Source organism: Oculina patagonica, chromosome 7 (genome assembly GCF_052425735.1).
Source record: "Oculina patagonica isolate OP01 chromosome 7, crgOcupat, whole genome shotgun sequence".
Taxonomy (NCBI): Eukaryota; Metazoa; Cnidaria; class Anthozoa; order Scleractinia; family Oculinidae; genus Oculina; species Oculina patagonica.
Window position 1 is genome coordinate 20,367,752 of NC_135764.1, and position 27,891 is coordinate 20,395,642.

The 27,891-nt window shown below is 39.9% G+C and overlaps 2 protein-coding genes and 1 pseudogene across 2 annotated transcripts; 2 read left to right on the forward strand and 1 right to left on the reverse strand.

Moving 5' to 3' along the window:
• The first annotated feature begins 2,181 nt into the window (after positions 1-2,181).
• Positions 2,182-21,186, forward strand: LOC144661773 (electrogenic aspartate/glutamate antiporter SLC25A13, mitochondrial-like). Its single transcript, XM_078522599.1, has 20 exons — positions 2,182-2,356; positions 2,488-2,538; positions 4,280-4,422; positions 6,047-6,162; positions 6,735-6,874; positions 7,658-7,801; positions 8,663-8,801; positions 10,827-10,861; positions 11,241-11,299; positions 11,838-11,922; positions 12,764-12,854; positions 13,442-13,594; positions 14,300-14,352; positions 14,642-14,722; positions 15,429-15,575; positions 17,764-17,902; positions 18,378-18,433; positions 18,542-18,644; positions 19,039-19,132; positions 19,551-21,186. The coding sequence occupies exons 1-20, from the start codon at positions 2,279-2,281 to the stop codon at positions 19,741-19,743; spliced, it is 2,100 nt and encodes a 699-aa protein (XP_078378725.1). The 5' UTR covers positions 2,182-2,278; the 3' UTR covers positions 19,744-21,186.
• Positions 21,187-21,988: 802 nt separating this feature from the next.
• Positions 21,989-24,145, reverse strand: LOC144660031 (kelch-like protein 40; annotated as a pseudogene).
• Positions 24,146-25,651: 1,506 nt separating this feature from the next.
• On the forward strand, positions 25,652-26,584 carry LOC144660335 (adenosine receptor A2a-like). Its single transcript, XM_078520943.1, has one exon. It carries the CDS (start codon positions 25,652-25,654, stop codon positions 26,582-26,584), a length of 933 nt encoding a protein of 310 aa, XP_078377069.1.
• The last annotated feature ends 1,307 nt before the right edge of the window (positions 26,585-27,891 follow it).

Sequence of the window (27,891 nt, forward strand, 5' to 3'; positions counted from 1 at the left end):
GATTCCCAATTAATTTTGAATAAATCAGAGCTAATGGAAAAAATTAGACACTGAAACGATTTAGTGGAAAATTCATTTAGAAACCATATTGGATTCATTTTTTTAAGTTTGAGCTCCCCATATCTGTGGACTTGTTCACAAAGTCGTTGACAACCGTTGCTTTCTAATTTAATTTTTTGAGATCAAAAACTGGATACCAGTAAAGATGCATTTATGTCAGAATCGAATGGCGTTTTGTTTACAGTACGACAGGTGAAGCAACCATTCAGTGACAGGTAATTGACCGAGTTGGGGTGGGGCAGGGGCATATAATCGGATCGAGAGGGCTTTTAAAACGGGCGAAATGTTTCGTACATTTTTCTCCACCTTCATGCCGAGATCATCTGGACCCTGGATCTCCGAGAGAAAAAAAGATTCCCCAACTAGCCTAACAACTCTTCATTTCGTGCCGTACTTGCCATCTTTGCAAATCTTCGACGTAATATAAAGCATTCAACATTGCCTCGGAGACCCAGGGGCAGGAGGAGGGGGGGCGAGGGGCAGCTTATCGGGACGACGGGAATTTCTGGCGAAAGTTTACAAGAGCGTAACGCTCTTGTAAACTTTCGCCCGAAATTCTCGTCGTCCCGATAAGCTGCCCGTCGCCCCCACTTACTGCCCCTGGGTCTCCGAGGATGCGACGTAATATAAAGCACTCAACATTTGCCGTTCCGAATATCTTGGTGAGGAGGGGCGGGGGGGGGGGGGGGTCTCGATGGGAGTAGGCCTGTCCCGATTGTGCTTTTAATATGATGGAAAGTTGCTCACTGGAATGTCACAAGGTTCTACCTAAATTTCTTGATATTTTTAATTAACCGTTAACTAAAAGCTTTACTTTTCTTTGTTCTTCGCAATAAGTGACAGGTTATGGTTTCAAAAGGCTGATAAACATTGATAAACATGCAAGAAAACCGCCTAAATTGAAGTTTTGTATGAAATGGTTGGCTTGTTCGTGCTTGATATGTGCTCAAAAAGTTGTTCAGAAAGGCAAAACCGTCAGGCTCGAGGTTGCAAGAACCGGAAAAAAAATTATTCCAAAAGCCAAAAGTTGCTCAAAAGTTGCCGAGCACAATCGGGACAGGCCTAGGAGGGAGAACTCCCTGTTCCTGTATATAAAGCTATTTAGTGAGTCTCCACTAAGCTAAGGGTGTGGTTCTTTTAGCTGGTGGACTCTGAAAGCTTCTGAAATACTGGGATTGTAGGATTTATACGGATTTCAGAGCTTTGCAGCCTTCAAACAATACCTGCATAATGAAACCTGGTGGCAGTCACCTGGATTTTTATTTTATCAATTCAACTGTCATTAGCTAAGAGGGAAAGAAAATAAACTCATTTGTGAGTGATCAGTCATTGTGGAAGCGAAGGCTTGCAAAGCTCTGAAATCCGTATAAATCCTTGAATTGATAAAATAAAAATCCAGGTGACTGCCACCAGGTTTCATTATGCAGGTATTGTTTGACGCTATTTCAGCATTGCGGAAACAAAATGACGTCACTTGACCGTACGCCAATAATTTAATAAACTAAATATCCCGAGTCGATTTCTCGAACGTCCAAGGAAAATGAAAATTGGCTCGAGAAATCAGGGGGGGGATGCAGTGTTCGATTGGGGAAAGGAAAAACACTTTTCGTTCGAGTTATCGATACTTTAAAAAAGTCAAGGATTCAAAACATAGGGATTTCACAAGGGAAGTTCTGTATAAATTGTATAAATATTTCCGCCCTTTTTAACAAATCGACCCCTGTGTTCTCTCTCAGTCCCCTCAGCAACGTATTTTTTTATTTTTATTTATTTTTTTTTTTAATTGAAAATTGAAATATTGAAATTATCTATTCCAGGAGCCTGTAATTTTCATGATGTCTTCTTTAAATTTATTGTGCTGATAACCAGGGCAAAAATGTTTGCCATGTTATGGTGGATTTATTGGGTATTTTTTTGTTTTTTTTTTTTTTTTTTTTTTTTTTTTTTTTTTTTCCTTTTCCGCGAAATGTTGTCTCCATGCATGTGAAGTTCACATGCTTGTTTTCATATTAGGGTATCTTGACCAAATATGGCAAACGTAAACACATGGATGGCGGCAAAATCTGAACACAGACCCTCCCGGGTTAGGAACCGATGATGAGCTCCTGGGCGAGCTGAAGCAGTAAAAATATGGCTGGTGGTCAGTTCGTCTACCGGCGTTAAAATATACAAATCTTGAATTGTCTGGATTCTTGTACTTTAGTCGGAAAATCTCAAGATGGAACAGTCTACGAGGAGTAAGCCGTGGTTTTGGTCTGTCTTTCCTCAAGCACAGTGCGAATCGCTACTCGGCCATGTGAGTTTTAATTTTGTTACTCGATCGCTTCCTTGCTAAATTTTCCACTGAATCGTAGATTTCAAGCTTACTTTATTCAGATCGAACGCCCTTTTCGCTAATAATAATTCTGTTTTCTTTGCTTAATGCAGTATGCTTTAAAGCCGGCCGATCCAATGGAAATGAGAAGAATTTTCAACAAGGTTGGTACTAATGAATTAATACCTCGACAAAATTCATAAGCTTAGTTTTTAAGGCCTTTGAACGCCAATATTTATAACTTTGTTGTACTCGGGTACGCCATAACAGGCAACAAGTATTAATTATAGACTGTTAAATATCCCTTTTGATATAAAAGGGAGGTTAAAGACCAAAATTGAAGCCCGCTTCTTAGGCAACGAGACTTTGTTCTGTGGTTGGAAGGAAGGAAATTATGGCGGTTTCGATTTGTAAATATAAGCTTAACTTTGCATTCATGCATGTAATAACTTATGATCGCGTCAAGGTTAAGTTTATATCTGTTTGTGTTTTACAAACTCGCCTTCGTGTGTTGTTCAAAATGTTTAGTTTTGTCGTCAAATTGATAGCATAAGATGTAGACCTCCAATGTTCAAATATTCGATTTTCACTTAATAAAAATACTCATTCAAGAAGTTGGATGTTGAAGAGAAAATATTTCATTCTGAGCACTGCTGTCCCCACCCACCCCTACACATTTATAATGGGGTTATTGACATGATTGCAGCAATCTGGGAAGTAATGACAGGGTACTTGGGAACCACAAACATGTACAAGTTGCACATGCATACAATTATACCTTCTATGCCTGCTTAATTTGGCAGTAAAGGATTGAATTACACCAGGGCCCATCAGGGTGTTTATAAGGCATAGGGGAAGGATCGCCCGCTACTACGTAGAATTCTCCGGCAAATTTCAAAGGCCTGTACCTATTTTTTATTAAGACTCAAAACCTTTAGAAATCATTTTCCAGTTAAATAATACTATTCTCCTACTATTATAATTCTTAATGAAAACCCATGCCCATAGAAGTGGTCAAATGGTTAGCACGCAGAATGGTTAGCGCGCTCGACTCCGAGTCAAATTGCCCGGGTTCGAGCCCTGGCCGGGGCGCTGCGTTGTGTTCTTGGACAAGACACTTTACTCTCACAGTGCCTTCTCTCCACCCAGGTGTATAAATGGGTACCGGCGAATTTACTGCTGAGGGTAACCCTACGATGGACTAGCATCCCATCCAGGGGGGAGTAACAATACTCCTCAAGAGTTAAAAGGGTCTTAATGCTACAGAAACTGGGATAAGCTCTGGCTGTATGGACCACTTAACTTGGACACAGTTACTTTTACCCATACAAGTGTTTTTTTTTGTTTTTTTTTTTTGGTTGGGAAAAAAGGGGGGGGGGGGGGGGGGGGGGGGGGGGGGGGGGGGGGGTGTGACACTACTGTTTGTGTTTTCGAATAAAGAAATGTACAAGAATATCAAAAGGGTCTTATTGTCATAAAGATATTGATCGAAGTAATGATCTACATTTAAGTTCAAAATAAACCTAAATCTACCAGCTCATTTGTTTATTTCATTGTCTCTGCAGCTCAAAATGGTGAATTTGAGAAATTTGAAGGGTTTTGAGTTCGCTGTAACTACATTGTACATTATAAAAGGAGAACTACACATTTTTCGACCAGTCCTACCAATTTTTACCCAGAATCACCCAGCTTCGAAATCAAACACCAGAGAAACTAAAAAAGTGATCCTTCAAGATTCTTGTATCAGTCAATCTGATTAATACATATACAACTATATGTACAAAATACAAAGACAGATCCAAATTATTTTGAAAGAAATAGTTCAACAAATTATATATATTAAGTTCACACTATTCTTTGATGACATATTTTTTTTTATTTATGTTGACTTATTTGTCATTGTAGTATGCCACAGTTGAAAAGGATGATGAAAAGTACATGACACCAGTGAATCTGATCCGAGACTACCTCGGAATGCAAAAAGTTGAGGAGTACAACCAAACAACTTTGGGTCTTCTGGCAGGATGTGTTGACCAAACAAAAGATGGGTATGATAGATTTTTTTAGTGCAATAATTAATTAATTTTTAAAAAAAAACTAGCTGTGATATTATAACAATTCCTGATTGGTTTACAGGCCATTATGGACTACAAAATAATATGTTAGGTGTACATGTCAGCGAAAACCATCAGGAGCTCAAATAATTATTGCAATTCTTTAAGCGTTTTTATAAAACAATTACCGTAAACACCCGCGGATAAGCCGCACCCGCAGATAAGCCGCAACCTGAGTTTAACAACTCAAATGTTGGAAAAAAAGTTTTGGAGAGATTTTCGCACAGCCCCATACATTAATTATGTATGCAACTTTTTCATACTATCACTATACACAAACAGCAATCATGAAAAGAACGAGTCAGTCAGAAGATTGTATGCATAATTAATGTATGGGGCTGTGCGGAAATCTTGCCAAAGTATTTTGAAAGTACCGGTAAATGAAGAAAATCCACAGTCGAGTCAAAAATTCAAAGTTGAGTCTCAGGAAGTCTTGATGATCGAACGTAAACTCAATGAACATTGAAACAGAAAATACTTCAGTCTTACCCACAATTTGAGCTCTTTAATATAATGAAAACCAACTTTGACACATTATGGAAGATCTTCTTCTGGCATTTGTTGACAGGTATTTCTTCATGCAACGCAGTTTTTCCATAGATTTTTGTGTCACAACAACAAGAACTTGCGTTTGCCGAACGTTCGTAGCTTAGTAACCAGGCATTTGATCGGACGCGAAATATGGGACTAGGTCGAGAACGTACAAAGCAAAACAAGATGGCGGTGGAGGCCTTCGGGTTTCGTGTCCATCATATCAACAAATTAAAGAGATTTAGGAGCCATCTATTGGAGATAAACTTGTTGCATGAAGAGAGTTCCATAATCAGTTCGACAAATTTTCCATCAAAGTGCAAAATGAGGAAGAAACAATTGGCCATCTTACTCGTGAATACTCGTGGTATTTTCTCGCTCGTGAAGTATCAATATTACTGTTAAAGTTATAGGGCATTGTCGAGACTGCAAACAGCATAGGAGCTGTTAAACTTGCAAAAGCAATGACCGGTACTCTCTTGTAGTTTTATGTTATAACCCCGCGGTTAATTTACATAATTTTCCATAAATTAGCATCAGTTAACGAAAATTTACGGTACCTTTTCCGAATGTTCCCGCAGATAAGCCGCACCCCCGCTTTCGGCAAAATTTTTTGGAAAAAGTTGCGGTTTTTTTGGTTTTTGTTTTTCCCTCTCCTCCCCTTCTTTCTTTTTTTCTTTTTTTTTTTTTTTTTTTTTTTTTTTTTCTCTTTGGTACTTTTTTGTGTTTTTTTTTTTTTTTTTTTTTTTTTTGAGCTGAAGCACAGGGTACTACAACAAAAGAAATCACATGGAAGCTTTGGGATTAATTAATCTTTTCTTCTGTTTTAGTGCCCTAAGCCTCGACACAGTGTTCAATTTATATACCACAATAATAATACTGGTCTATCACAGTACATAACACATTGTACATGTACATCTCAATAAGTCCTTGCATATGACTAAAATTCTATTAATAATTTATTGTGCCCAGGGCTATAATTCTGATTATTGAGACAGTGTATTTTTTGTGTCTTTGTCCTTTACAGCTTGATCTCATTTAGTGAATTCCTGGCATTTGAGGCTTTATTGTGTGACCCTGGAGCTCAACACAAGATTGTTTTCCAGCTCTTTGACTTGGATGGCAAAGGATCAGTCACATTTGGTATGCTTTTCTGTTTCCCAATTTTAACTATAAAGTTTTCTTAGCAATTATTATTGTGGGACAAAGGGTTTACATGTAGAGTTTGCCCTGTTGGCCATAAACTAAGTGTATTAAAAATACTGCAAAAGGCTAGCTTCCTACGCAGATGTTCTTAGGGCTCATCATGCCTTTCTCCGCTATTAAGAGAAATGCGTGACGAGCCCTTAGAAACATCTGCGTAGGAAGCTACATGTAGCAAAAAGCATATATATAACTGAAGTTTTTACTGCAGTTGCATTTGCTAGTAAGAGTTTTCTTATGAAATTGTTATTGTTTCGTGCAGATTTTGTTTAATCAGAAGTCAACTGGAAACTGTCCTTGGATAGTTATGAGACGATGACTGTATGAATTAAAAAAATAAAGAATTTGACAGAATTAATTAAAAAGTGGTTGCACTTTTGGGCTCCATGGTGTAATGAGTTTTTAATTTGGAACATGATGAAGTGGTTCAGTTGTTATCCTGATATTGAAGGTCACAGTTACATTGCAGGACAGTAAAAAGACTAAGTCCTGTGTTATGTGTATGTTTTCAGATGAATTTGAAAATGTCATCAAGAAAACAACTTTCTTCAACAAAATAAAATTTAACTTTGAAACTGAGTTTGTGAAGACGTACTTTGGGAATGACAAGAAGACACATGTTCGTTTTGATGACTTCTCACATCTGCTACAGGTTTGTGATTTTCATTCCTTTCTCTCAGCCTCACAAAACTTTCGTGCGATAGCATTTTCAGTGTAGCATTGTCTTATTTGTGGCACAGAGGCGTGGTGTCCTAATGGTTAGTGCACTGGACTCCCTTCAGATCAAGCAATCTGAGCCAAGCCCTGGCCAGGTTCTTTGTACTGTGTTCTTGGGCGAGACACTTAACTCTTGCAGTTTATTTGTCCTTGCAGGTGCTGGGGGTACATGTAATTCTTCAGAGGGTGTAAAATACTCCTGGTTGTGTGATGTTACAGAAACCAGGATAATTATTAGCTCTGTGTAAAGGACACTTTGGCCTGACACACACTTATCCTTTATCTGAATTGCATGCAAGAAGTCATCTACATGTACTCTTATTACAGCTTATTTGCTGGTACCTATTTATACACTGGGTAAAGAGAAGCACTATCAGTGGCAGATCCAGACCTTCAGATAAGGGGGGACCCTGATCTTCCAGACCGTAGAATAAGGGAGGGGCCCACTCTCTAAAAAATAATTTTTTACGGCCCCTCTGGCCTCTATTTAAATTCTAAAAATTAGGTGGTGGCCTGGTCTCCCGGGTCCCTCCCTAGATCTGCCACTGACTACATGTATGAGAGTAAAGTGTCTTGCCCAAGAACAAAATGCAGTGACCCTGGCCAGGGCTTGAACCCAGACCACTCAATCCAGAGCCCAGTGCGCTAACCATAAGGGCACCATGTCTCCCATAGACTGGAAGGGTGGTTGAACATTGTTATTCTGTTTTAATTTCAGGATTTAGAAAAAGAATACCAACGGCAAGCCTTTTTCCAAAGCAAAATGCCTGATGGAGAGATAACAGCTGTTAAGTTTGCAGAGATCATGAAAGTTCTGAGAGGACACAAGCTGTCTCCATTTGTGAGAGAATACCTTTTAACAGTAAGAACTTGCTCTTTTTACATGTATGTACATGTACTCTGTGTTATAGCACATGAAGCGCACCAGCAGAGCACCATGGGTAACAAATTTTGGTAAACCCATCAAGCCAGGAAAATTTGGTAGTCACATCGAAGTAACTAGTAAGCATCAGTTATGGCCAGATGTGACAAACCCGCATCCATCCATCTGTACAAACTCTCAGGGAGGTGGAGGCGGCGGAAAGGGGAGTCCCAAGATAACTAAACAGGGGGAGGTGAATGCCATCTTTTCTAAGATGGTTTTGTAGTGACTCAGGTCTCGGAAAAGTGTCTATTATCTGTATTAAGCAGGTTAATGTTAGAGAAAATGTTTGAGCCTTTTGTCGGGACAGACAAAACTGTCCATAATAGGCAGGTGTCCATAGAGTGGGGTTCCACTGAACCTAAAAGTGTGCATTAGACATTAGACAAACTTGTACACTGAATTTACAGTGTGGTTTTATGTACGCCTTAACTGTTGGAAGAATTGTTCCTTAGTTGTAAGAGTCAGTGGCAACCACTAGAGGAAGAAAGCTCTCCATATGTGGCACCATAGGCACAAGCTTCTTTGCTACAAAGACAACAACAACAACCATTTTATTTTGTCAGAATAAACATAGGGGATAGCACAGCATAAAACATTAACTTAAAAAAAAAATAAATAGCCAAAAAGAACTACTCAGAATAGTGAAAATTAAACAAGCTGAGTAGTTTCAAACATATATAATTTGACTGGGTTGAACGTGTAGCACACTGAAGGATATGGGCAGTTGAATATTGACAGTTTCTCATTCATTACTCGCATATTAAGACAAGAATAATTGTCGTTTTGTTTTTGTTGTAGGCAGCTAGTGGAGAGGGTGGCCATCGTGTGAGTTACGGTTATTATAGGGCATTCAATACAATGTTAGACCATGTACAAGTTCTTCACAATATGGCACTGAAAGCTGCAAAAGGGAATCGCTTCAAGGAGCTCAAAAAAGGTACAACAACCAGTCACTTGTATTCAACTAGAATAAAATGTACCCAATTAGGTACCCCCCCCCCCCACTCCTTTGAAAAGCCCCTCCCCCCCCCATATGAATTTCGAAAGACTTCGTTGTTGTGGATATGAATGTTTCCTGGAACCCCACAATACACCAAGATGTAGTCCACATTTGTACATAAACCACGGGCACCCATCAAGAATATAGTTCAAAACCACTTAAAGATAGCACCGTTGACCGTATTTTAGTATTTAAACGGTAGATATAGGCATATTTTTATCCCCTAAAAAATTTTCATCTGTTCGGATTTTCGTAGCTGAAAGTCTAGTGATCCAAAAGTTATAGGGATCAAAACTTGCCTTTTCGAAAAAATTCCAGCCAGAGAAAGGCTCCCGAAAATTCTAGGTGACCATTTTTTAGATATTCGAAAATCCTAGGAAAGGCAGGCAAGCAAAAAAATTTACAATGAATGTTCTGAAAATTCTAGATCTCAAATCGTCTACCGAACAGATATTTTAACGAAATATTCCGTTGGGTGCCCCTGATAAACTCATGCTTCACCATTTATATTTATTTCAACAGACCTTCAGTTTCAAACTGATGATTACTATTGAAATTTCCCTGTTGTTAAAACCAACCTTATTTTGGCCAAGTCAATCTCTTCTTGCAGTTTTACAAATTTTCCTTTGTGAGCAAACAACGGGGAAAGGAACTTTCTGAAAATTACTTTGCACTTTGTAATACTGCCACACCACTGACCTAATATCACGTCATTCAAAATGGCCCACTGCAGACAAGAAAAGTCTGTTTTCCGCTGGATACATAACTATAAAATGGACTTTGAGAAAGCCTTACATAAAAACTGGCTCATGCATGTAGGGCAGTCAATTAGTATAGTACATGGCAATAGACCGGCTACAAATATTATCACAGGGAGCAGAGAAGCAAAATTTGACTTTTGATCTTTTTCGTGGCACTTGCCATTCATTATCCGATCTGTTTGTTTACACCAAGATAAGAATCTTCAAGTCCAATGTCATAGCAGTGCTTCTTTACGGGTGTGAAACCTGGAGAATGACCAAGGGGGGGGGGGGAAAAATAAAAAACTTTTTAAAAAATTTTTTAGGGGGAAAATAAAAAAATTATGGGGAAAAAAAAGAGTAAAAAAGGAAGGTAAAAAAAAAGGAAAGGAAACGAACAACAAGAGAGAAAAAAAGGGGGGGAGGGGGGGGGAGGGGAGGGTTTAGGGCCCCCACAAAAACCCCCCCCGCGCACAAAAAAGGGGGGGGGAAGAAAAAAAAAAAAGGGGGGGGGGGGGGGAAAGGGGGAGGGGGGGGGGGGGGGGGGGGGGGGGGGAAAGGGGGGGGGGGGGGGGGGGGGGGGGGGGGGGGGGGGGGGAGAGAGGGGGGGGGGGGGAAGAGAAAGGGGGAGGGGGTTGTTTATGTGACGATTAGCCTAGTAGACTAGGAGCAGTCCCTATTTTTTCGTCCCCATTTTTCGCAAGGTCATTTATTTTTTCACTTCAGCACACTTAACGGACTGTGCAAAAAAATAGGGACTGCTCATAAACTGTTAGCCCAGGGGGAAACTCTTTCAACAATTTGTTACATAATCCCAGCGGGTAATCCTTTCTGTACGAAAAGCATAAGCTTTCTGAGCACAACAGGATAAAATGCTTAACAGACGCCTTAACAAAAAGATCCCAATGTATGACAAAAGCACGATAAAGATCCAATATTTTAATAGTCACAAAGGTCAAATTTGGCTCTTCTGCTCGCTGTGATATTACGACTAACCCAATTTAATGCAGTGAACACCCAGGGAAGGCCATCTTAAAAATTGCGACTGCATACAATGCACTTTCATCACGCATGCAGCTTTTTCAAACCTGACAGCCCTGGTCATTGTAACTCATCAATTTTTAACCAATAGGCTCAAAATCTGACTTTTAAAAATGTTAAGGAATAAAATTGTTTATGCAGGTCTCAGCTAAATAACCCGTTTTGTTTAATCCACCTTTAGTTGACATCTTACATGAAGCCAAAGCTGACTCGGAGGTATGTAATTCTGTACAGCAAAGACATTTTACTTGTAGTAAATACAGTTGAATCCTGATAACTCGAACCCTCAGTAACTCGAACTCCCGCTAACTCGAATCTTTTTCGATTCCCCTTCAGGTCATTTTCTTACTAATTTTACCCTCGATAACTCAAACTCCCGTAATCTCGAACCTTTTTTGATTTCCCTTGAAGGTTCGAGTTATCGGGATTCAACCGTACCTGTACAATATTTTTTTTTTTGGTTTTTAGTTACAGAAGATAGCTGGAGCTGTGTACGGAAATGTACATGAAACTGTGGAGTGGGTCATAAAACTAACGTTGTTATTTCCTCATGCTAGAAAAATTCATCCACTTTCTTTTTTTTTTTTAATTTCAGATCACTCCTTTAGTTATTGACATTCTTTTCCATCTGTGTGACTTGGAACACAGAAGAGGGTAAGTGAAGCTACACTTATTTCACCCTGCAAGTACATGTATATAGAACATCAATATAAAAACTAATAAAGGCAAGATAGGTGAATTCAATGTTCAAGCCTAGTAGCCCATCAGACCAGAGCTAACCCTGGCTCCATAGCATTAAGTGACTACTAGGATCGAGTTCTTCTACTCCTCCCTGGATGGTATGTTCTCTGGTGCCCATTTACACACGTGGGTGGATAACACAACACTGTGACCCTGGCCAGACTGCTCTGAATCTGGGGTCCAGTTAATAACAGTTAGGCCACCACCTCCTCCACTATTGAGAATCAAAATTTAGTCCAAGATTAAGGGACAAACTGTTTCTGAGTGAAAATTGGCAATGCAAAAAATACTTTTCGTAAGAAAATAATTTAGAGTACATTTAGAGTGATGTAGTTTCTCACTCCAAAATCCCGACAGTAAAAGGCACTGTGGTGAGGAAGACAGGCAACAAGGAAATATGGAAAAGGCACTTAACAATAATTTTGAATACATTAACTTCTATTTGTTTCAGACGTGTCACCGTGTCCGATGTGCATCAGATTATTCCCCGACGTGATGTGTTTAAAGTGTTCTCTACAGAAAGAATTGAGGAAGAGGTATGAATTGTTTATGAGCTTTGGAAAACTGAATACACTTACTTGCTACAACTGAATACAGTACACTTACACGTATGTAAGATATCCGAATTACAGTTTTCCATTTTTTAGCGGAGCTCCATCGCGCAAAGCGTGCAAGTGGAACACCGTGGATAAGACATTTTGGTAACTTGTTGATGCGAGAAATCGTGGTTATGACGCCACCGTACGCCATCCAAATGTCCGCCCGTACAGACTCTAGGAGAGGGGAGGGGAGACCAAAGGCAACCGGGGAGGGGGAAAAAAACGTTTTTCTTGGCAGCAAAATAGTGGCACATTGTTCATTTTGTAAGCTGAATGAAAGCCGTAAAGAAAGCAGAAACACGAAAATATTTTTTTTGTAAATATTCCCCGTTGTATCTCCTCTAAAGTGTCCTGTATAGTGAAAAGTTATGACAAATGATTTAAGTTAACTGGAACATCCGAAATCGAAATAATCGCGGAACTAATCAAAAGATCTTGTACAAGTCTAAAGGAGCGAGAGCTTTAGCATTTTCTACTGTTCCCATGGCTGACAATTAATTGCGCTAACATAAATATTAGCTCAGAGTCGATCAAGTTCACTGAAGTGAAGGACAAACGACTTGAACTACTGACAGTGACCTGGATGGAGAGTAAGAGATTGACCCTCACAGATTAATTTACATATAAAAAAAATTATCCGGGTAGTAAAACATTCTTATTGGTACATTTATGTTCTTGGCCTAGTTGTTAAATAAGGCTGTTTACTGATTAGTCGTACAGTATACATTGTAGCATTAATGTTATGATAGGCGAGTACTGACTTCCTAAAATGTTGCAGATGATAGTGGAGCCCAAAGAGGATCAAGGCTCTATATTTTGGAAAGCAGTAGAGCAGTTTTATCGATTTGGAGTTGGATCTGTGGCTGGAGGTAAGATGTTTTTTTTTTTTTTATTTCCAACAATGATGTGAAAAAACTGCTAAACTTTGCCCTGGGGATTTTGTTGTGTTTTTGTTCCAAAAAACGAAAAAGGTCGCGATACATGAGCCACAAAGCCGTATATGCATGTACAAAATGTATACACTTTTTTTGCTTTGTCAGTGAGCATCCTTTTAAGAAAAAAAAGTCATGAATTTATAACATTTTCTTTTTAATTTTCTATAACATTTCTTCAAATATTTATAAAGTAGGACAGTCGGGGTGAATAGTTCTAAGGGAGGTACTTAGTGTGCGAATAGTTATTGTGTTGGACACTTTGTGGAGAGGCCCAAATTTCAATGTCTTTGGGAAGCTGATACGTGGGCTGACCATAATAATAATTGAAAATTTGAGACTGCTTTGGGACTTATCTGTGTAGCCCTCTTTGCTCCGACTGTACATAGAACCCGGCATCAGGAAACTGATCAGAATGGACCTTTCAATAACATACCAGTTTCCATACCAGTGTAACATACCAGTGTGCACTTTTTAAAAGCTACAGCGTGCTTGGCACTGACTTGTGATGTTTTATTCTACAGCGGCGGGTGCGACTGCAGTGTACCCCATTGATCTGGTAAAGACTCGAATGCAGAATCAGCGAGCTGTCCTGCCTCATGAGAGACTGTATGCCAACAGCTTTGACTGTTTTGTCAAAGTCATCAGAAATGAAGGCCCAAGAGGACTGTACAGAGGTTAGACATGTACTTTATGAAGAGGAGGCAGGTCTCTTGCGAATGTTCCTGCAACAAGTCCCGTAGAAAAGTCGATTTGTGTAAATATCCTATTTTTGTTATAAAAATCTATACGCAAGGGCCAAAATTTGGTCCGTGTGACTTGTCCCCAATTTGAGGGAGCTTAAGCAGACTACGACAGCAACGTGAACGAGAACGTCACTAAACAAAAAAGTTTAATAAGCAGAATAATAACTCTGCGAGTGCGTTATAAATCTTTGTACATTTCGTGGCCGTTCTCTGCAAAACAACAACGGCGGTTTAACGCACTCTTTACTTATTCAGCTGGAGCTACATGTAGTTTCTAAACCAATAGATACACTGAACATACCTGGATAATCACGAGATTTTCGAGTAAAATATAGATTCTTTTTCACTGGGCGTTGTCCTCGGCGTCGCCGTCGTCATTGCTTAAGATTCCTATTACTGAACGAAGAACAGTCAGCTCCCATTATAATATAACGGACACCTTTAGGACCACAAATTTTTTGTCCATAATAGAAGAAGTCATTGTTATAGCGAGGTCCGCAAGGCGGGAGTTGCCTGTACTGATGGTAACCTTGAATATTTAGTAGCTAGGCCTGTAGAAGCGTATGTGGGAATTGATTTTTACCACTAATAACGTGGACGTTTTAAGGCTTCATATTATGATATTTTTGTTCTCAGGATTACTGCCACAGATTGTTGGTGTTGCTCCAGAAAAAGCTATTAAATTAACGGTAAGCTTAGACTACGAGCAGTCCCTATTTTTCGCAGAGTAATTTCGCTTCAAGCTCGACGGACTCTGCGAAAAAATAGGGACAGCTCGTAGTCTACGGTAAGCTAAGCTCAACGTGACTGACTAGGTAACGAAAGAATGCGTGTGTATTTTACATAGCATTTTGTCTGTGACTCATTTTGAAGGCTTTTCTACCTGTTTTCATTGCCTACGTGTAAATGACACTTGTGAAAAGACTGTTGAAGGCCCAATTAATCCTCTTTAACTAAACCTCTTTTTGCTCCTCCTAGACAAACGATTTTGTTCGTGATGTGTTCCGTGATAAAGATGGTTTTATCAGCTTACCGTTCGAGATTGTGGCTGGTGGATGTGTAAGTACATTTTGAGGCAGTGACAGACTTTTAATTATGTTACAGCTGAATGATAACAAAAGTTGGGACGCTTTGGGAATGACAATGACTAATCCCTTCCCCCTTGCCACAGATACAAGTAAATAAAATCGGCTTTGTTTAACGATCGCGAAAATTGCAGTAACACGTAACAGTCTAGCGACTGACAAACCTGTCGCCCTCGGATTTCCGATCGAATCGGAATTTAGAAGTGTTAGTTTTTATGGAGGGACGAAAACCGGAGAACCCTGGGAAAAACCCTAGGAGCAAGGACGAGAAGCAACAACAAACTCAACCCACATATGAGCCGGGTCTGGGAATCGAACCCGCGCCACATTGATGAAATGCGAACACTATCCCTGCCCCCAGGAGCAGGGATAGTCTCGCCACAAGAGATCGTGGATTTTCAACTGTGAGATTGACAGGTTGTCATAAGGGAATTGTCCCAAGATCACTGTTTTGATCCTACATTACACCAGTATTATAGCTGGAGAGAGGGAAATGTTGGTACACAACAATCTTGGTTGCCTAGCAACATGACGTATTCTCATTCCGTCATGCTGAGGTGACATTTAATAATTGGCGAGAAATAGTCGGACATGCTTGGAGTGCTTCAACGAAGCATGGTCTGAAAGGTGAGTGAAGTAACCACTCCCCCCGGTTTCATTGGTGTTTCTGATCATTTCAGGGAGGAGCCGCCCAGGTTCTCTTCACCAATCCTCTGGAGATAGTTAAAATCAGGTTGCAGGTGGCTGGGGAGATTGGAGCTACTGGTAAAGATAAGGTGACGGCCATGCGAGTCATTAGGGAACTGGGACTGACAGGACTTTACAAGGTATTCATCCACTGATGTTAGTTATTTTCTTTTTCAATAAAACACGCTGCCTCCTCCACCGGCGTTTCCACGGCCGATGAGCGCGGATTCTGGAGAGTCGCGAGTGGGAGGATTAATAATAATAATAATAATAATAATAATAATAATAATAATAATAATAATAATAATAATAATAGCTTTTATTTATACACGATAAATATTGCAGCATAATAGCTGATGTGGTCGTGTCTTATGAAAATAACAATAAATTAAGAAATCAATAAACTACGCTAAATCATTAGAGTCCCTAGATGATACAACAGATTTAAAAACCATGTTCTATTAATGAACTTTTGAAACCCGCCAAAGATTCTTCAAGGCGGGCCTCATTGTCTAATGAGTTCCAAAAAGAGGCCCCTGCAAATTTAATTGACTTCTTAACAAAGTCCGTATTAGGCTTGGGAAGCACCAAGCAGTTCTTTCTTCTTAGATTATATCCGCTCTCTTGTTTTGACCACAAGTGACGTAGGTGGGAGGGAGCATCTCCGGAGACGCATTTGTACACTAAACAAAGTATCCGTCGAATGTACATTTGCTTTAAAGACTTTCACTTGGTTTTCAGTAAATACCTCATCTGAGGGGGTAAGCCAGTCGAGACCGTAAATTCAACTTGGCCGCACGTACATGAATCTTCTCAAGTTCACTAAAAATTGCTGCACCACACGAACCCCAGACAAGCATTCCATACGTAACAGAGGGTAAAATTACTTTAAAATAAAAGTCAACCCTTACTTGAACTGGTAAAAAATACAATGATCGCAAGAGGTTTAGTTTTTTAGTAAAGCATTTGCACAATTCCTTGACGTGAATGTTCCATTTGAGCATATTGTCAATTTTAACACCTAAACACTTTGCGGAGTTTACATGATTAATGTAATTGTCACCATGTTTAATGCCTTGTAAAGGGCCAATGAATGGTCCACGCTGTAAAAACATATATTCTGTCTTTCCTGGGTGTGGTGTGAGGGAGTTATGGCAACACCAGCGATATAACTCGCGAAGAACAGAATTCAAGACGCTAGCTACCTTGTCTGGACTTGGGGACGCGACGTAGATAGTGGTGTCATCAGCATACATGTGTAGCTCCCCTTCTCTATCGTCTATTATGGTAGGCAGGTCATTGCAAAACAGAGCAAATAGGATTGCGAGCAAGCGCGTAGCGAGAGTGAGAGGATTGGGGCGAGCGCGAAGCGCGTGCGGTGGGTACCTTTCCTTTCCTTCCCGTGTCTCCCTTCGCCCCGCTTTCCTCAATAATTAACTAGCATTTCTCCCAACGATCGCTAGCGACTGGGGACGAGGCAGTAAAACACGATCAAATGTAGGAGCCCATTATCCGGAGCGTGCAACTTCCGTATATTTGTGCAAAGGCGTTTTCACAAGTAAAGTTATTTTTAGCAAAGCCTTCCCGCAAAAATTACCGCTTCCGATGAAGTCAGCTACTACTTTGCGACGAAATACTGAAATCATTGCTTGACATGCTGTCAGAACACTACGAAAAAGTTTCCTCGCGTGTATGCGCAATGGTAACTTCTCAGGTGGACGAGGTACTGTAGTTGCGTATCAACAGTCTATTGCAAAATCGCGTGTGATCAGTTGGCTTTCCGAAACCAATTCGCGGGCCGAAAATATTAGGGAGCTTTAGCAAACCACGACGGCAACGTGAACGAGAACGTCACCAAACAAAAGATTTAATGAGCAGAATAATAGCTATGCACGTGCGTTTTCAATCCTGGTACATTTCTAGGCCGTTGTCTGCGAAACAACAACGTGAAATGACCAAGTTCTGCGTATATTGGAGAACGTGAACAATGACAGCTAAATTTCCGTATTTCTATTTGGGGATGAACGCTTTTTTTACATATTCAGCTTGGGCTAGTTCCTAAACCAACAGAGAGAGATTCTCGAGTAATAAATAAATTCATTTTGCACCAGGGGTTGTCCTCGGCGTCGCCGTCGTCATTGTTAAAGCTCCCTAATCTAAAGATGACTTTACTTGTGAAAACGTCGTTTCACAAACGCAGTATGGAAGTTGCACGCTCCGAGTAATGGGCTCCTGTCAAAGTTTAACATCCTTGAACAGGTAAGTGAAAACTTTTCAAACCTCTCCCTCATGTTGGTGACATGGTTCTTCATTGTTTTTCTTGTCCAGGGTGCAAGAGCGTGTTTTTTGCGAGACATTCCATTTTCTGGTATTTATTTTCCGGCCTACGCCCATCTCAAAGGGTACTTCGCACACGAAAGTGGTCAAACTGGAGCTGGTGGACTATTTGCTGCTGCTATGATTGCTGGTAAGAGCAATGTAATGAGAGATAACCTGGTCAGAAAGTGACCCTCTAAGCTCACTGTTACCTCCTGTAACCATTTAAAAAAAAAACGTATAAAACAGATCTTAAGTGTTAAAAAGGAAAAACAACTGAATTTTCGACTGCGTTCTGCGGTCTTTTTCAGAGAAATGACTGCAAGAGTAACAGAATGTAAATTTTGCCCCCCTAGGGAGGCAACCAGCAAGGCATAAACCCCTGGGAAGGGCGCTCTTTTATTAACAGAGTTTTGTCCAGGAATAAGTGCAATGACTCTAGAAATAACCGTTTGTCCTTGTTATCCACGCCTGTTTCCAGAATGCTCGCGTAATTAGGGTGTATGTCGTGGCCAGTGGTTTCGGCATTTCCCATTTGTTTTTGTTTTTTTGTTTTCCCATTTGCTTTTTTGTTTTTGTTTTTCTTACCCCATGTAACGTTTGTTAATTGTCTTGTGTTCTTATAGGTGTACCTGCAGCAGGTCTGTGTACCCCAGCTGACGTTATCAAGACCAGGTTACAGGTAAACAAGCGTATCTATATTTTCTATTGAAGTGTACACAACAGCGTTACGACCGACTGACAAGAGGAGACAAAATATTTATTAACTCATGTGTTTTGTGGTATGCAGGTTAAAGCCAGAGCAGGTCAGGCAGTCTACCGTGGGGTGATTGACTGTACAAGAAAAATATGGAAGGAGGAAGGAGGCAGAGCGTTTTGGAAAGGAGCAGGAGGTCAGTTTGTTTTCAGCTTTTCTTTGTGAAATCTTGAACTGGCCGATTCAATTCGCCCTAATGGACTGGTGTGTGTCTGCTTATTTATCCGGGACATTAGACCTTTCCCGCCATTACCTGCAGGACACGCGGCGCCAAGCTTTGCTGTGATTGGATGATTTAAAAAGAAGTCGCGGGTTGATTGGCTACAATGTAGCAAAGGATCACTGAAGAATCGCCCTCTGTTTTAATAGGCTGTTTTGGTTCGTGACGAAATCTTTTCCCAAAAGGATTGCGTGAGAGGCATCAAAACTTTTGTTTACTATCAGTGAAGTGTAAGGGCAAGAACATGCAAGGGTTTGACTAGTGCCAGTTGAATTTCGTTTTACTGTTAACTTTTCCTTGTCTGTTTTAGCTCGTGTTTTTAGATCTTCGCCTCAGTTTGGAGTCACGTTACTCACGTACGAACTTCTTCAGAGAGTGTTTAAAGTGGATTTCAGTGGAAAAGGGTGAGTGTGAATCTTCAAACACCATTTCCTTCCTATATTGAAACTTCTATTTTGGAAGCAAACATCTTTACGCTGAATAGAGACTGAGATGACCCCATAAGAGGTTAAAATACAGTTGTAACTGTACTTGCCAATCTTTTACCCAACGACTGCGAGTTTCCGGTCAGCAAGAAGTGAAAAAGGTTCTTCTCTGATTGGTAGCAGCGCGGTGCATGGGTTTCATGAACAGAACTTTGACAAAGTAAACCCAATGTAAAACTCTATTTCGTTTTTCGGTCCTGTTTGGGGTCTGTTCGTTCGTCCATACTCACGTTTGGGTTCCGAATTTTTCGTTTGCTGTTTTCTTCTTCTTGTTTTAAACCAGTATTTAGAGGTTTTTATTTAGCTTTAAGACCGTTTCATTTTCTTTCTGCAACAGAGCGGTGGTACACGAAGCCTGGAGTGAGAAAAGATCGTTCAACCCAGACATATCCATGCATCCTGACCACATTGGCGGCATGAGACTGGCCGTGGCCTCGTTTGCAGGCATTGAGACTAGGTTCGGCTTGTGCTTGCCCAAGTTCTCTCACACGTCATCGTTTCACACTTCAGGACAAAAGAAAGTCACATGAGAATTCCCTTGATTGGAGATAACCTAAAGAACATGGCGTCAAAGAGTGATCTCATGAGCTGAATGAAAAGAGAATTGCTGGACAATTTCCTCGTCAATTTTCAGTCGATCAATGCCCAAGATGTATTTTACAACATTAATTCTTTATATAATTTATGCGATGTTTCGAGCAGTCTCGAAGCCGCCTCTATGCTTCTATTTTGGGTTGTTCTCTTGTTACACTTCAGCAATTTGAGTAGTAGCGTTGCTATGGCCTCGGGTTCATTAGTTATTCAAAATGAAGCGGTTTTCCGAGCTGGAGCTGGTGTAAGCATAAAACTAAAGACATAACAAAGCCAATATCGTAGCGGAGCCTGAACTAACAGCGAACCAATCGAAACCCGAGGAGGAAATCGTGGCCGAAGAAAAAGCGCGGGAAAGATCACGCGGGTCATTTACCCTCTTCTGATGCGCCTGATTGGCTGGAAGAACTGGGACTTGCTGACTGATAGCCGCTTGGTGCATGAAGATTCGTGAACGAATCACGGAACTCGGCTAAAGCGAACTCAATGTAAACACGATGCGAAAAGCTGCTATGGCCAATGGCGAAAAAATCTCTAATATATGCTACGGAGTATAGGTCACCGTCACACATTTGCGTTTATATTTAGAAAAAAAATTCACCACATTGCGCACCAATTTACCAATTATTAACACTCAAATAGCATATCTCCAGTATCAGAAAGAACCACAGGGCTTCATAGTGGGTGGGAGAGAAATAAAAACCTAGAAGATAGTTTCCTAGGTAGATACCTCAGGACGCTTGTGGATTATTCTGAGACATATTTCGAACGAATTGGGGTCAGTTGTTAGACGTTCAACCCTTTGAATGAATGATAAATTTCTTTGAGAAGTCATCTTTAAAAATTACATTATTTCAATCAGTTTTCAAATTCGCTGTTTTTTTTCTAATTTTTCGCGGTAGCTTTAGGAAAAAGACGATATGATTAAGTTATGCATGAGATAAAAAAAAATGATTCACATTCGTGATTGGGTGCAAAACAAAATCGGTTGACTTGATATGGGGTAAGCAGGGAAAATAGATGCTCCAGGTCAAAATCGGGAGGGGTTGGTTTTTAATTCACAACCCTATACCCCAGCAAGAACATTGTTGAACTGCTGTCAATATCCGTGAGTCAGCATAGCCTCGTAAACAGTAATTTAGATATAGTGTTGTTTAAATTTTATTTGTAATGTCGGTATTGTTTTGTGGTTATGGAATTTATGTAAACAAAAACTATGGTTATTCATAGCAAAATGTTCTCAAACATTTGCGCAGAATGTACGAGCTGTTTGCTACATACTATTTGAACACTGGCGATTGCTTTCTCGTGTTACTTTGTCATTTTGTAACACTTAAGATGTGAAAGAATAGAATTATATTTCAGACTCGGTTTCAAAATCATGTGACGACAAATGGTTGGTTTTCTTCAGTATATTTTAATTCTCTTGTGATGTTTTTCCTTTTCTAATTCAAATCAACACTGAATTACTATTATAGGTAAATTACATTTTAAACGCCATAACTGTAACTACCACACTTTCTTTAGTTGACCTTGCAATACCGGGCCTTGAATGAATGCATTAGTCCAAAACAATTTAGACCCATTGTATTTATAAGGTCCTTGGTGTTATTAAGCCGAAAAAGTTCTTGGAGGCGACTGTCCTTTGACAATATAACAAAAAAGATCCTTAACTTAATTTCAAAATTGTCCTCGAATGACTTCATTTTTCGGGCACTTTTCGGGACTACTCATGCAACAGCATACCTTTTCCTTGTCCTTTATTGCCAATATCAACTTTCACTTGCTTTAAAAAAAGATATTAATAATAAATAATAATCGCGAAATTTAGTACGCGCAAAAAAAACATATTGCGTAAAATTTTAACACGCGAAAATTAATACCATATGATATATCAAAACAATAAAAATTTTAAATGTTTCGAACTGCAATTATTTACCTTTTAAAATATCTTTCCCTATTGTTTTTGACCAGCACCTTTTCTCTGATTACTGTTTCGAGCTTTGAATTCGATTGTAAATTGGTTCAAATCACTGAAAAATCGCGGAATTTAATACACTTTTTCTCTAATTTTTCTTGCAATCGCGAAAATTAAAACTTGCAAATTAGTCAGAATAAGTATAAGCGGACAAACTCGCCAGGATCGCGGGCTCTTGATAAGCACGCGCTCGCTCTCGCTGCGACATTACTAGTCACGGTCTATGGACTCAAGGCTATTAAGAACACCTGTAAAAACTTGAAGTGAACAACCTTTAAAATAGTATTGGGGTTTTGCTCTATTCTTGATGGTCATCTTGCTGACAGGAACATTTGTCTTGTTGTTCCACTCGTCTTTTTCATGGTCGTAGCACTCAACTGTATCGCTCCATCTGTGACCACTACTATAATAACGAAATGACGTGCGACCACCAAGCACGAATAGCACATCGTCGACCAACACCATGCTCCCTAAATTTCGATTCAATTTCAAGTTGGCTATCAATTGCCACTCATCTGTTAGGATGTTGTAAACTTCACAACTATTCATGAATATAACTTGGGAAACACCGTAAATCCAACGACCTCCAGCAATGAAAATTTGTTCATTTTTGCAAACACCAAAAGCGCCTATCCTCTCCTCGTTCAAAGGTGCTATGTTCAGCCAGTCATCTGTCTCGGTGTCGAATCTTGAACATTCCGAGAGTGGTCGGTCTGAAAAGCTACCAGAATATGCCCGATAACGTATATGTACCTGCCTACAGCCACGGCACAGAAAGATGATTTTTCAACCCAGTTAAACAACGGCGTCAACGAATTTGTGTCAAGGCTGTATGTCCAAAGAGAGGTAGATCTGACTTCTGCTACAATAAAAAATATTTGGTTTGCGACAGCTAACACGTTCTGAAGATCATCTGTGGTGAATGGCAGGTTTGAATCCAGTTTTGTCCACGGTGCTGGTGACCAGCGGTTCAAATCAGGATCGTAGCATTGGGATGTGGCGATATCATCAGTAACAACGAATATCTTCCCGCGAAATGAAACAATGTGTCGTACCTTTGGTTGGCCTTCAATTGCAGGCAAATGGTACCACTCATCTTTTGCCGGAAGATAACAGCGCGGGTGGACTTCGCCCACAAAATCTGTTATCACAATAACACTTGTTTTTAAAGAATTCCTTGGAGAATGTGGCCGTGGAACATTACAATCAGTTGACCCATCAATCCAGTTTAATGCAGCAGTCACCCTGTCGAGGCAGGCTAAACTTTCTTTCACAAGATAATTTGTCACGAACTCCTTTATTAAAAAGTCACGCGATATAGTCGTCAGTCGAACGTGACAAAACAGCTCGCCGAATTTCACGCTTCGTTCACTTTTGTTGTGATCAATCCATCGAAGTATGATTTCAAAAACGTTTTCCTCGCCGTCAATCACTATCTCATCGCTTGAAATCCATTTTTCAACTTCGTGGCTTGGCAAATTTAGAAACTCGTCAGATGCAGCGACGGTGGTAAAGTTTGAGTTGATGAATTTCCGGGTGCTAGCGATTAGCTCTTCACATGAATACAGTTCAGCTATTGAATAGTAAATTGACATGCAGTTTTCAGTGGTCATGTGTTGCTCGAGAAATTTACCGGCGATAGTTTTAAGGTTTGAAAGGAGCAGATAATCTGCCACTGCGATCAGGCTCTCAGCGTTCTCTTGACTAGAAATCTGAACGTTGCCAGTATAAATAAACTGTAGAATATCTGCCATCTGAGACTCGGTTATCCACTCCAGTCGAATAACTCCTTCATTATTCTCTTTCATGTCGGTGCTGAGAAGCTTTTCAAAGAAAGGACTCGCTTGTGAAAGAACATTTCTGTGAGCCTGGAACTCCTTTCCATCTTTCACCACCAAAGTTATGTCGAATTGATTTGGATGATCTTCAGACATGTTTTTTTGTCTCATAAACGATGAATTTATTAACTTAAGCGTTGATTCGAGGGAGCACTTTCAGTTTCAAGTTCTTTAATTCAGCTGTTGGCGCTTGTTGCAGATCGTACTCGTCAATAAAGAAATACTCAGGTAGTAAGCAGCTGTGTAGTAGCCCTCGTCTCCTGCAAAAGTAAATCTTCCTCATTAAAGCGCGTGACTGCTACTGCTGTCACTTAGAATGATTTCCTTTTGGATAATAAAGTATCCTGGTTGCGTGCTACACAGAAAGAGATGTCAATGTCACGCAATTTGAACAGAACAACAGGACTGCAACGCGTACATGAGTGGCTTGCTCCTGCTGACATGTAAATTAGCTATTTAATTATTGCACAGCAGACATCCACCCCGATTTTACGATCGTCGATTTAAAACAACGATATTCCTGATTTAACGATCAACATTCTGTGTCCCGGGAAAAGTTACAGCAGTTTTACAAATACCGTTCGCAGAGTGCTGTTCATTAGTTTAGTTTTTAAAAAATCGCATAAAGCTCGTCATGTCCCTGTAGCTTTAGGGACGGAGACAATATGATTCAGTTATCGTACATAGAAAAAAAAATCATTTACATTCGCGATTGGGTGCAAAACAGAATCGTTTGTCTTGATATGGATAAGCAGGAAAAATAGATGTTCCAGGTCATTAATTTGGAGGGGTTCTTAATTCACAGCCTTATACCCCAGCAAGAACATTGTGAAACTACTGTTTATATCTATGAGTCAGCATAGCCTCGTGCACAGTGATTTAGATATAGTGTATTTGTAACGTCGAGTTTTTTTATGATTGTAAAGTTTATGTAAAAAAATACAGTTATTCATAACAGAATGTTCTCAAATATATGTTGGAGCTTTTTCCTACATAATAATTATTTAAACACAGGAGCTTGCTTTCTTGTGTTACTTTGTCATATTTTGTACTGAATAGATAATGCGATGTGGAAGAATATGATTACATTTTTTCGCTGCGTCATATTGGAACAACATTGTGGAGAAAATTACCAACAGCCGAAAGATTAGCAAAGACACTTAAAGCTTTTACAAGCTGCATTCGCAAAACATGACAAGACACGAGAAGTTCGGTCATTTGAAATGACCGAACTTTGATCCGGACTAAAGATAAAACAATAGAAGTCGCTGACAGATCTCACAGCAAGAATTGCTTGAACGCTTTGGTAAATGAACGCGTAATGCCAATCACACGTCAACGCCTTGCACGCTTAAGAAACCCAGCCGCGCAATTTAAGCGCAATGACTTATACAATATCAATCGCTTCCAGCAATTTACAAGGCGAATGAAAAGCAATAGATTGTAAAAGCTCTCGGGAAATAACGGGTGCGTTTTCAATTAGCCCTGCTCTTAAAAATCTTATGAACAGTTTCCCAATAAAGCTGTTTTAAAAACATTACTCTGTTTAATTCTGTTTAATTATTTATTTTTTGCTTGGCGGCTTGTACTTGGCGGTCAGGTTCTCTACACTGATAAAAAATAGGAAACAATAGTGGAAACATCGAACCAGATGAGGCGTTAGTAGTCCTTATGTTACCTCGAACTGTTTGAGGCGTATCACCCGCCCGGGGGGGGGGGGGGTACTCCCTATAATGGCCTATACGGGGAGGCTCCGCCCGAAAGGGGTACCTTTTTCAGGCTTCAGGTATATGAAAGGGTAGGGATTTCACAAGTTTAGGTATACGAAAGGATATGGAAATCAGTCATTAAGGTTTTTAAAAGGGCCTTTTAATAAAAATATTTCGAGCAGATGCAATTTATGGCTGTATAATTTCAGTTTATCGAATTTACCATTTTCGAAGATACATTTTTCGGCGCGAGATTGTTCAAGAGCTCAAAGGGAACAGTGAACTTTAGAAAAACACCGTGCTGCTGAAAACACACACGATCATGAACAACCCTATCTGTAAGGAAACCCTGCCGTTAATCTATCCAGCGGATACTGAAGCTAAAGACTTACATTCATGGTACATTGCGAATTGTGTATTGAACGCTTTGCTGGCCATTACCGCCATCGTGTTCAACGGCGTCACAATCCAGGCGCTAAGAAGAACTTCATCGGTGCCAAAGCCTCTAAAAACATTGCTTCTGAATCTTGCTGTTTCTGATCTTGGTGTTGGATTACTTGTCGAACCTCTGTATTTTGGGATGTTGGTCAGTTGGGCACGGGGAAACGATTTAACTGGCTTTACATGCACCACGCATCTCATTATCTCGTACCTATTTGCTGTTCCTTCATTTCTCGGAGTTATGTCTTTAAGTGTAGACAGATTCTTGGCAATTCATCTTCCTTTAAGATACATAGAACTCGTGACTCACAAGCGTGTTGTTGCTGTGGTGATCTCAATATGGGTGTTCAGTCTATCTCTTTCGTTATTCCGGTGGCTTGGCTCAAGGAATGTTACTTACGCGTTTATTGCCATTATTGTGATAGTTTCCTTTGCCCTCTCAGCGGTGCTTTATTGCAAGATATATTTAGCCGTACGACGCCACAGAAATCATATTAATGCCTTACAAGTACAGCAAGTAGCAGAGAGTGACGAAATGACAAATTTTGCAAGGCTAAGAAACTCCGCTCTCGATACATTTTATGTATATCATGTGTTCGTGCTCTGTTATTTGCCACATATCTGTGCAAGGTCTTTTTTGGTTGTTAAGATCTCTGCCTTAAGTACTGGTGTAAAAGCTTTTTCCATTTGTGCGGCGACTCTCTTGTTACTAAACTTATCTTTGAACCCTGTTATTTACTGTTGGAAGATAAGACACATTCGACAAGCTATCATGGACATACTGCGACGAAATATCTTTCCAAGTCACAACTGAGGAACGTTTCAGCGAATAAGCAGTAGAGCCAGATCGATCTACAAAACTTTAGATGATTGTTTAGTTTTAAAAAGTTAAGAAGCTATTAGAAATGCATTTGCTAAATGCTATTAAGAGATGCGCTTAGGAACGGACAACGCGGCGTAAAAGGTAGACATGAGTTATCCGGCCTTCCTTCAAGAGTTTGCTGAGGATGTGGTTGAAAAATTGAAATTTGAAACGCAAAGCGAGATTTGATCATAAGCGTCCGGCCGGAACTTGGAAAGAACGAAAGAAACTAGGGTTAGATAAATTAAATTCTTGGTACTGTTTGAAAGCTATGCATAGTTACGCGATCAAGCAGGATTGGGCTTTGTGTATAAAACAGAAATAAGCACCGGTTCTTCTCTTGTTATTTAGCCGAAAGGAAAAAAAAAATATGGGCGCGTATGAATGAATAAAAATCCTCTTACTATTTACAGGTTGTACATTGCAGTTCAATTCAGATAAACGTATAAACCTTCTGATTTTGTGAATTACGTACCGCTACAAAGAAGGTTTCACATTACGTGGACCCTTTTAATTTGTATTTCATTTTTGAAACCCATCATTGACTTGCTGCAAGATGAGACACATATGGCATGCTTTGAGCTGAGGAAAGCTGCAACATTTTGAAATAATGAAATAATGAAATCCACTGAAAAGGCACCTATGTATGTTTTGATAAGAATCCTTAAATGATACAAGAATCTACTTTATGGGCGTGGCTCAAATTTATTTTACCTTTATACCAAGCGAGTGCATGGAACACTTCGTACTTAAAAGAAACTTATTTTTTAAATTTTATGTATCCCAATAAGAACAACTGTAAAAGTTTAAAATTGAAAGGCTCAAGTGATACCAAACCAAGCATATTTCCTCTAAAAGGTGCAACTAGTATCCTGCAAGTGGTATGTAGGGAGTCCCCCACGGGAATAAAAGCTGTTTACCTTGCTTCAGCGAATCACGTCTAATGTCTAATAACAAAACTATAAACTTTCAACCTCGCACGTTCGTACAGTTGCTTGACTGCATTTATTTTTTTTTGCCGGCTTTTCTCGCGCAGTCTGTCCCAGGCTCCCAGATCGCAGACAAATTCGACGCGTTACAACTGGACTCCAGCGTTTTCTCGATGTGAACAATCTTATATTTGCCTCCAGGCACCATATGAGTCTGTTGAACGTTTTCATTAGTGCAGTATTAACAGGCGAACTATATTGACAGACTGTCGAAAGCAGGTGAGGTCAATGGCAAAAAATTATAAATTCAGTCACGTTCTCTTCCATTTA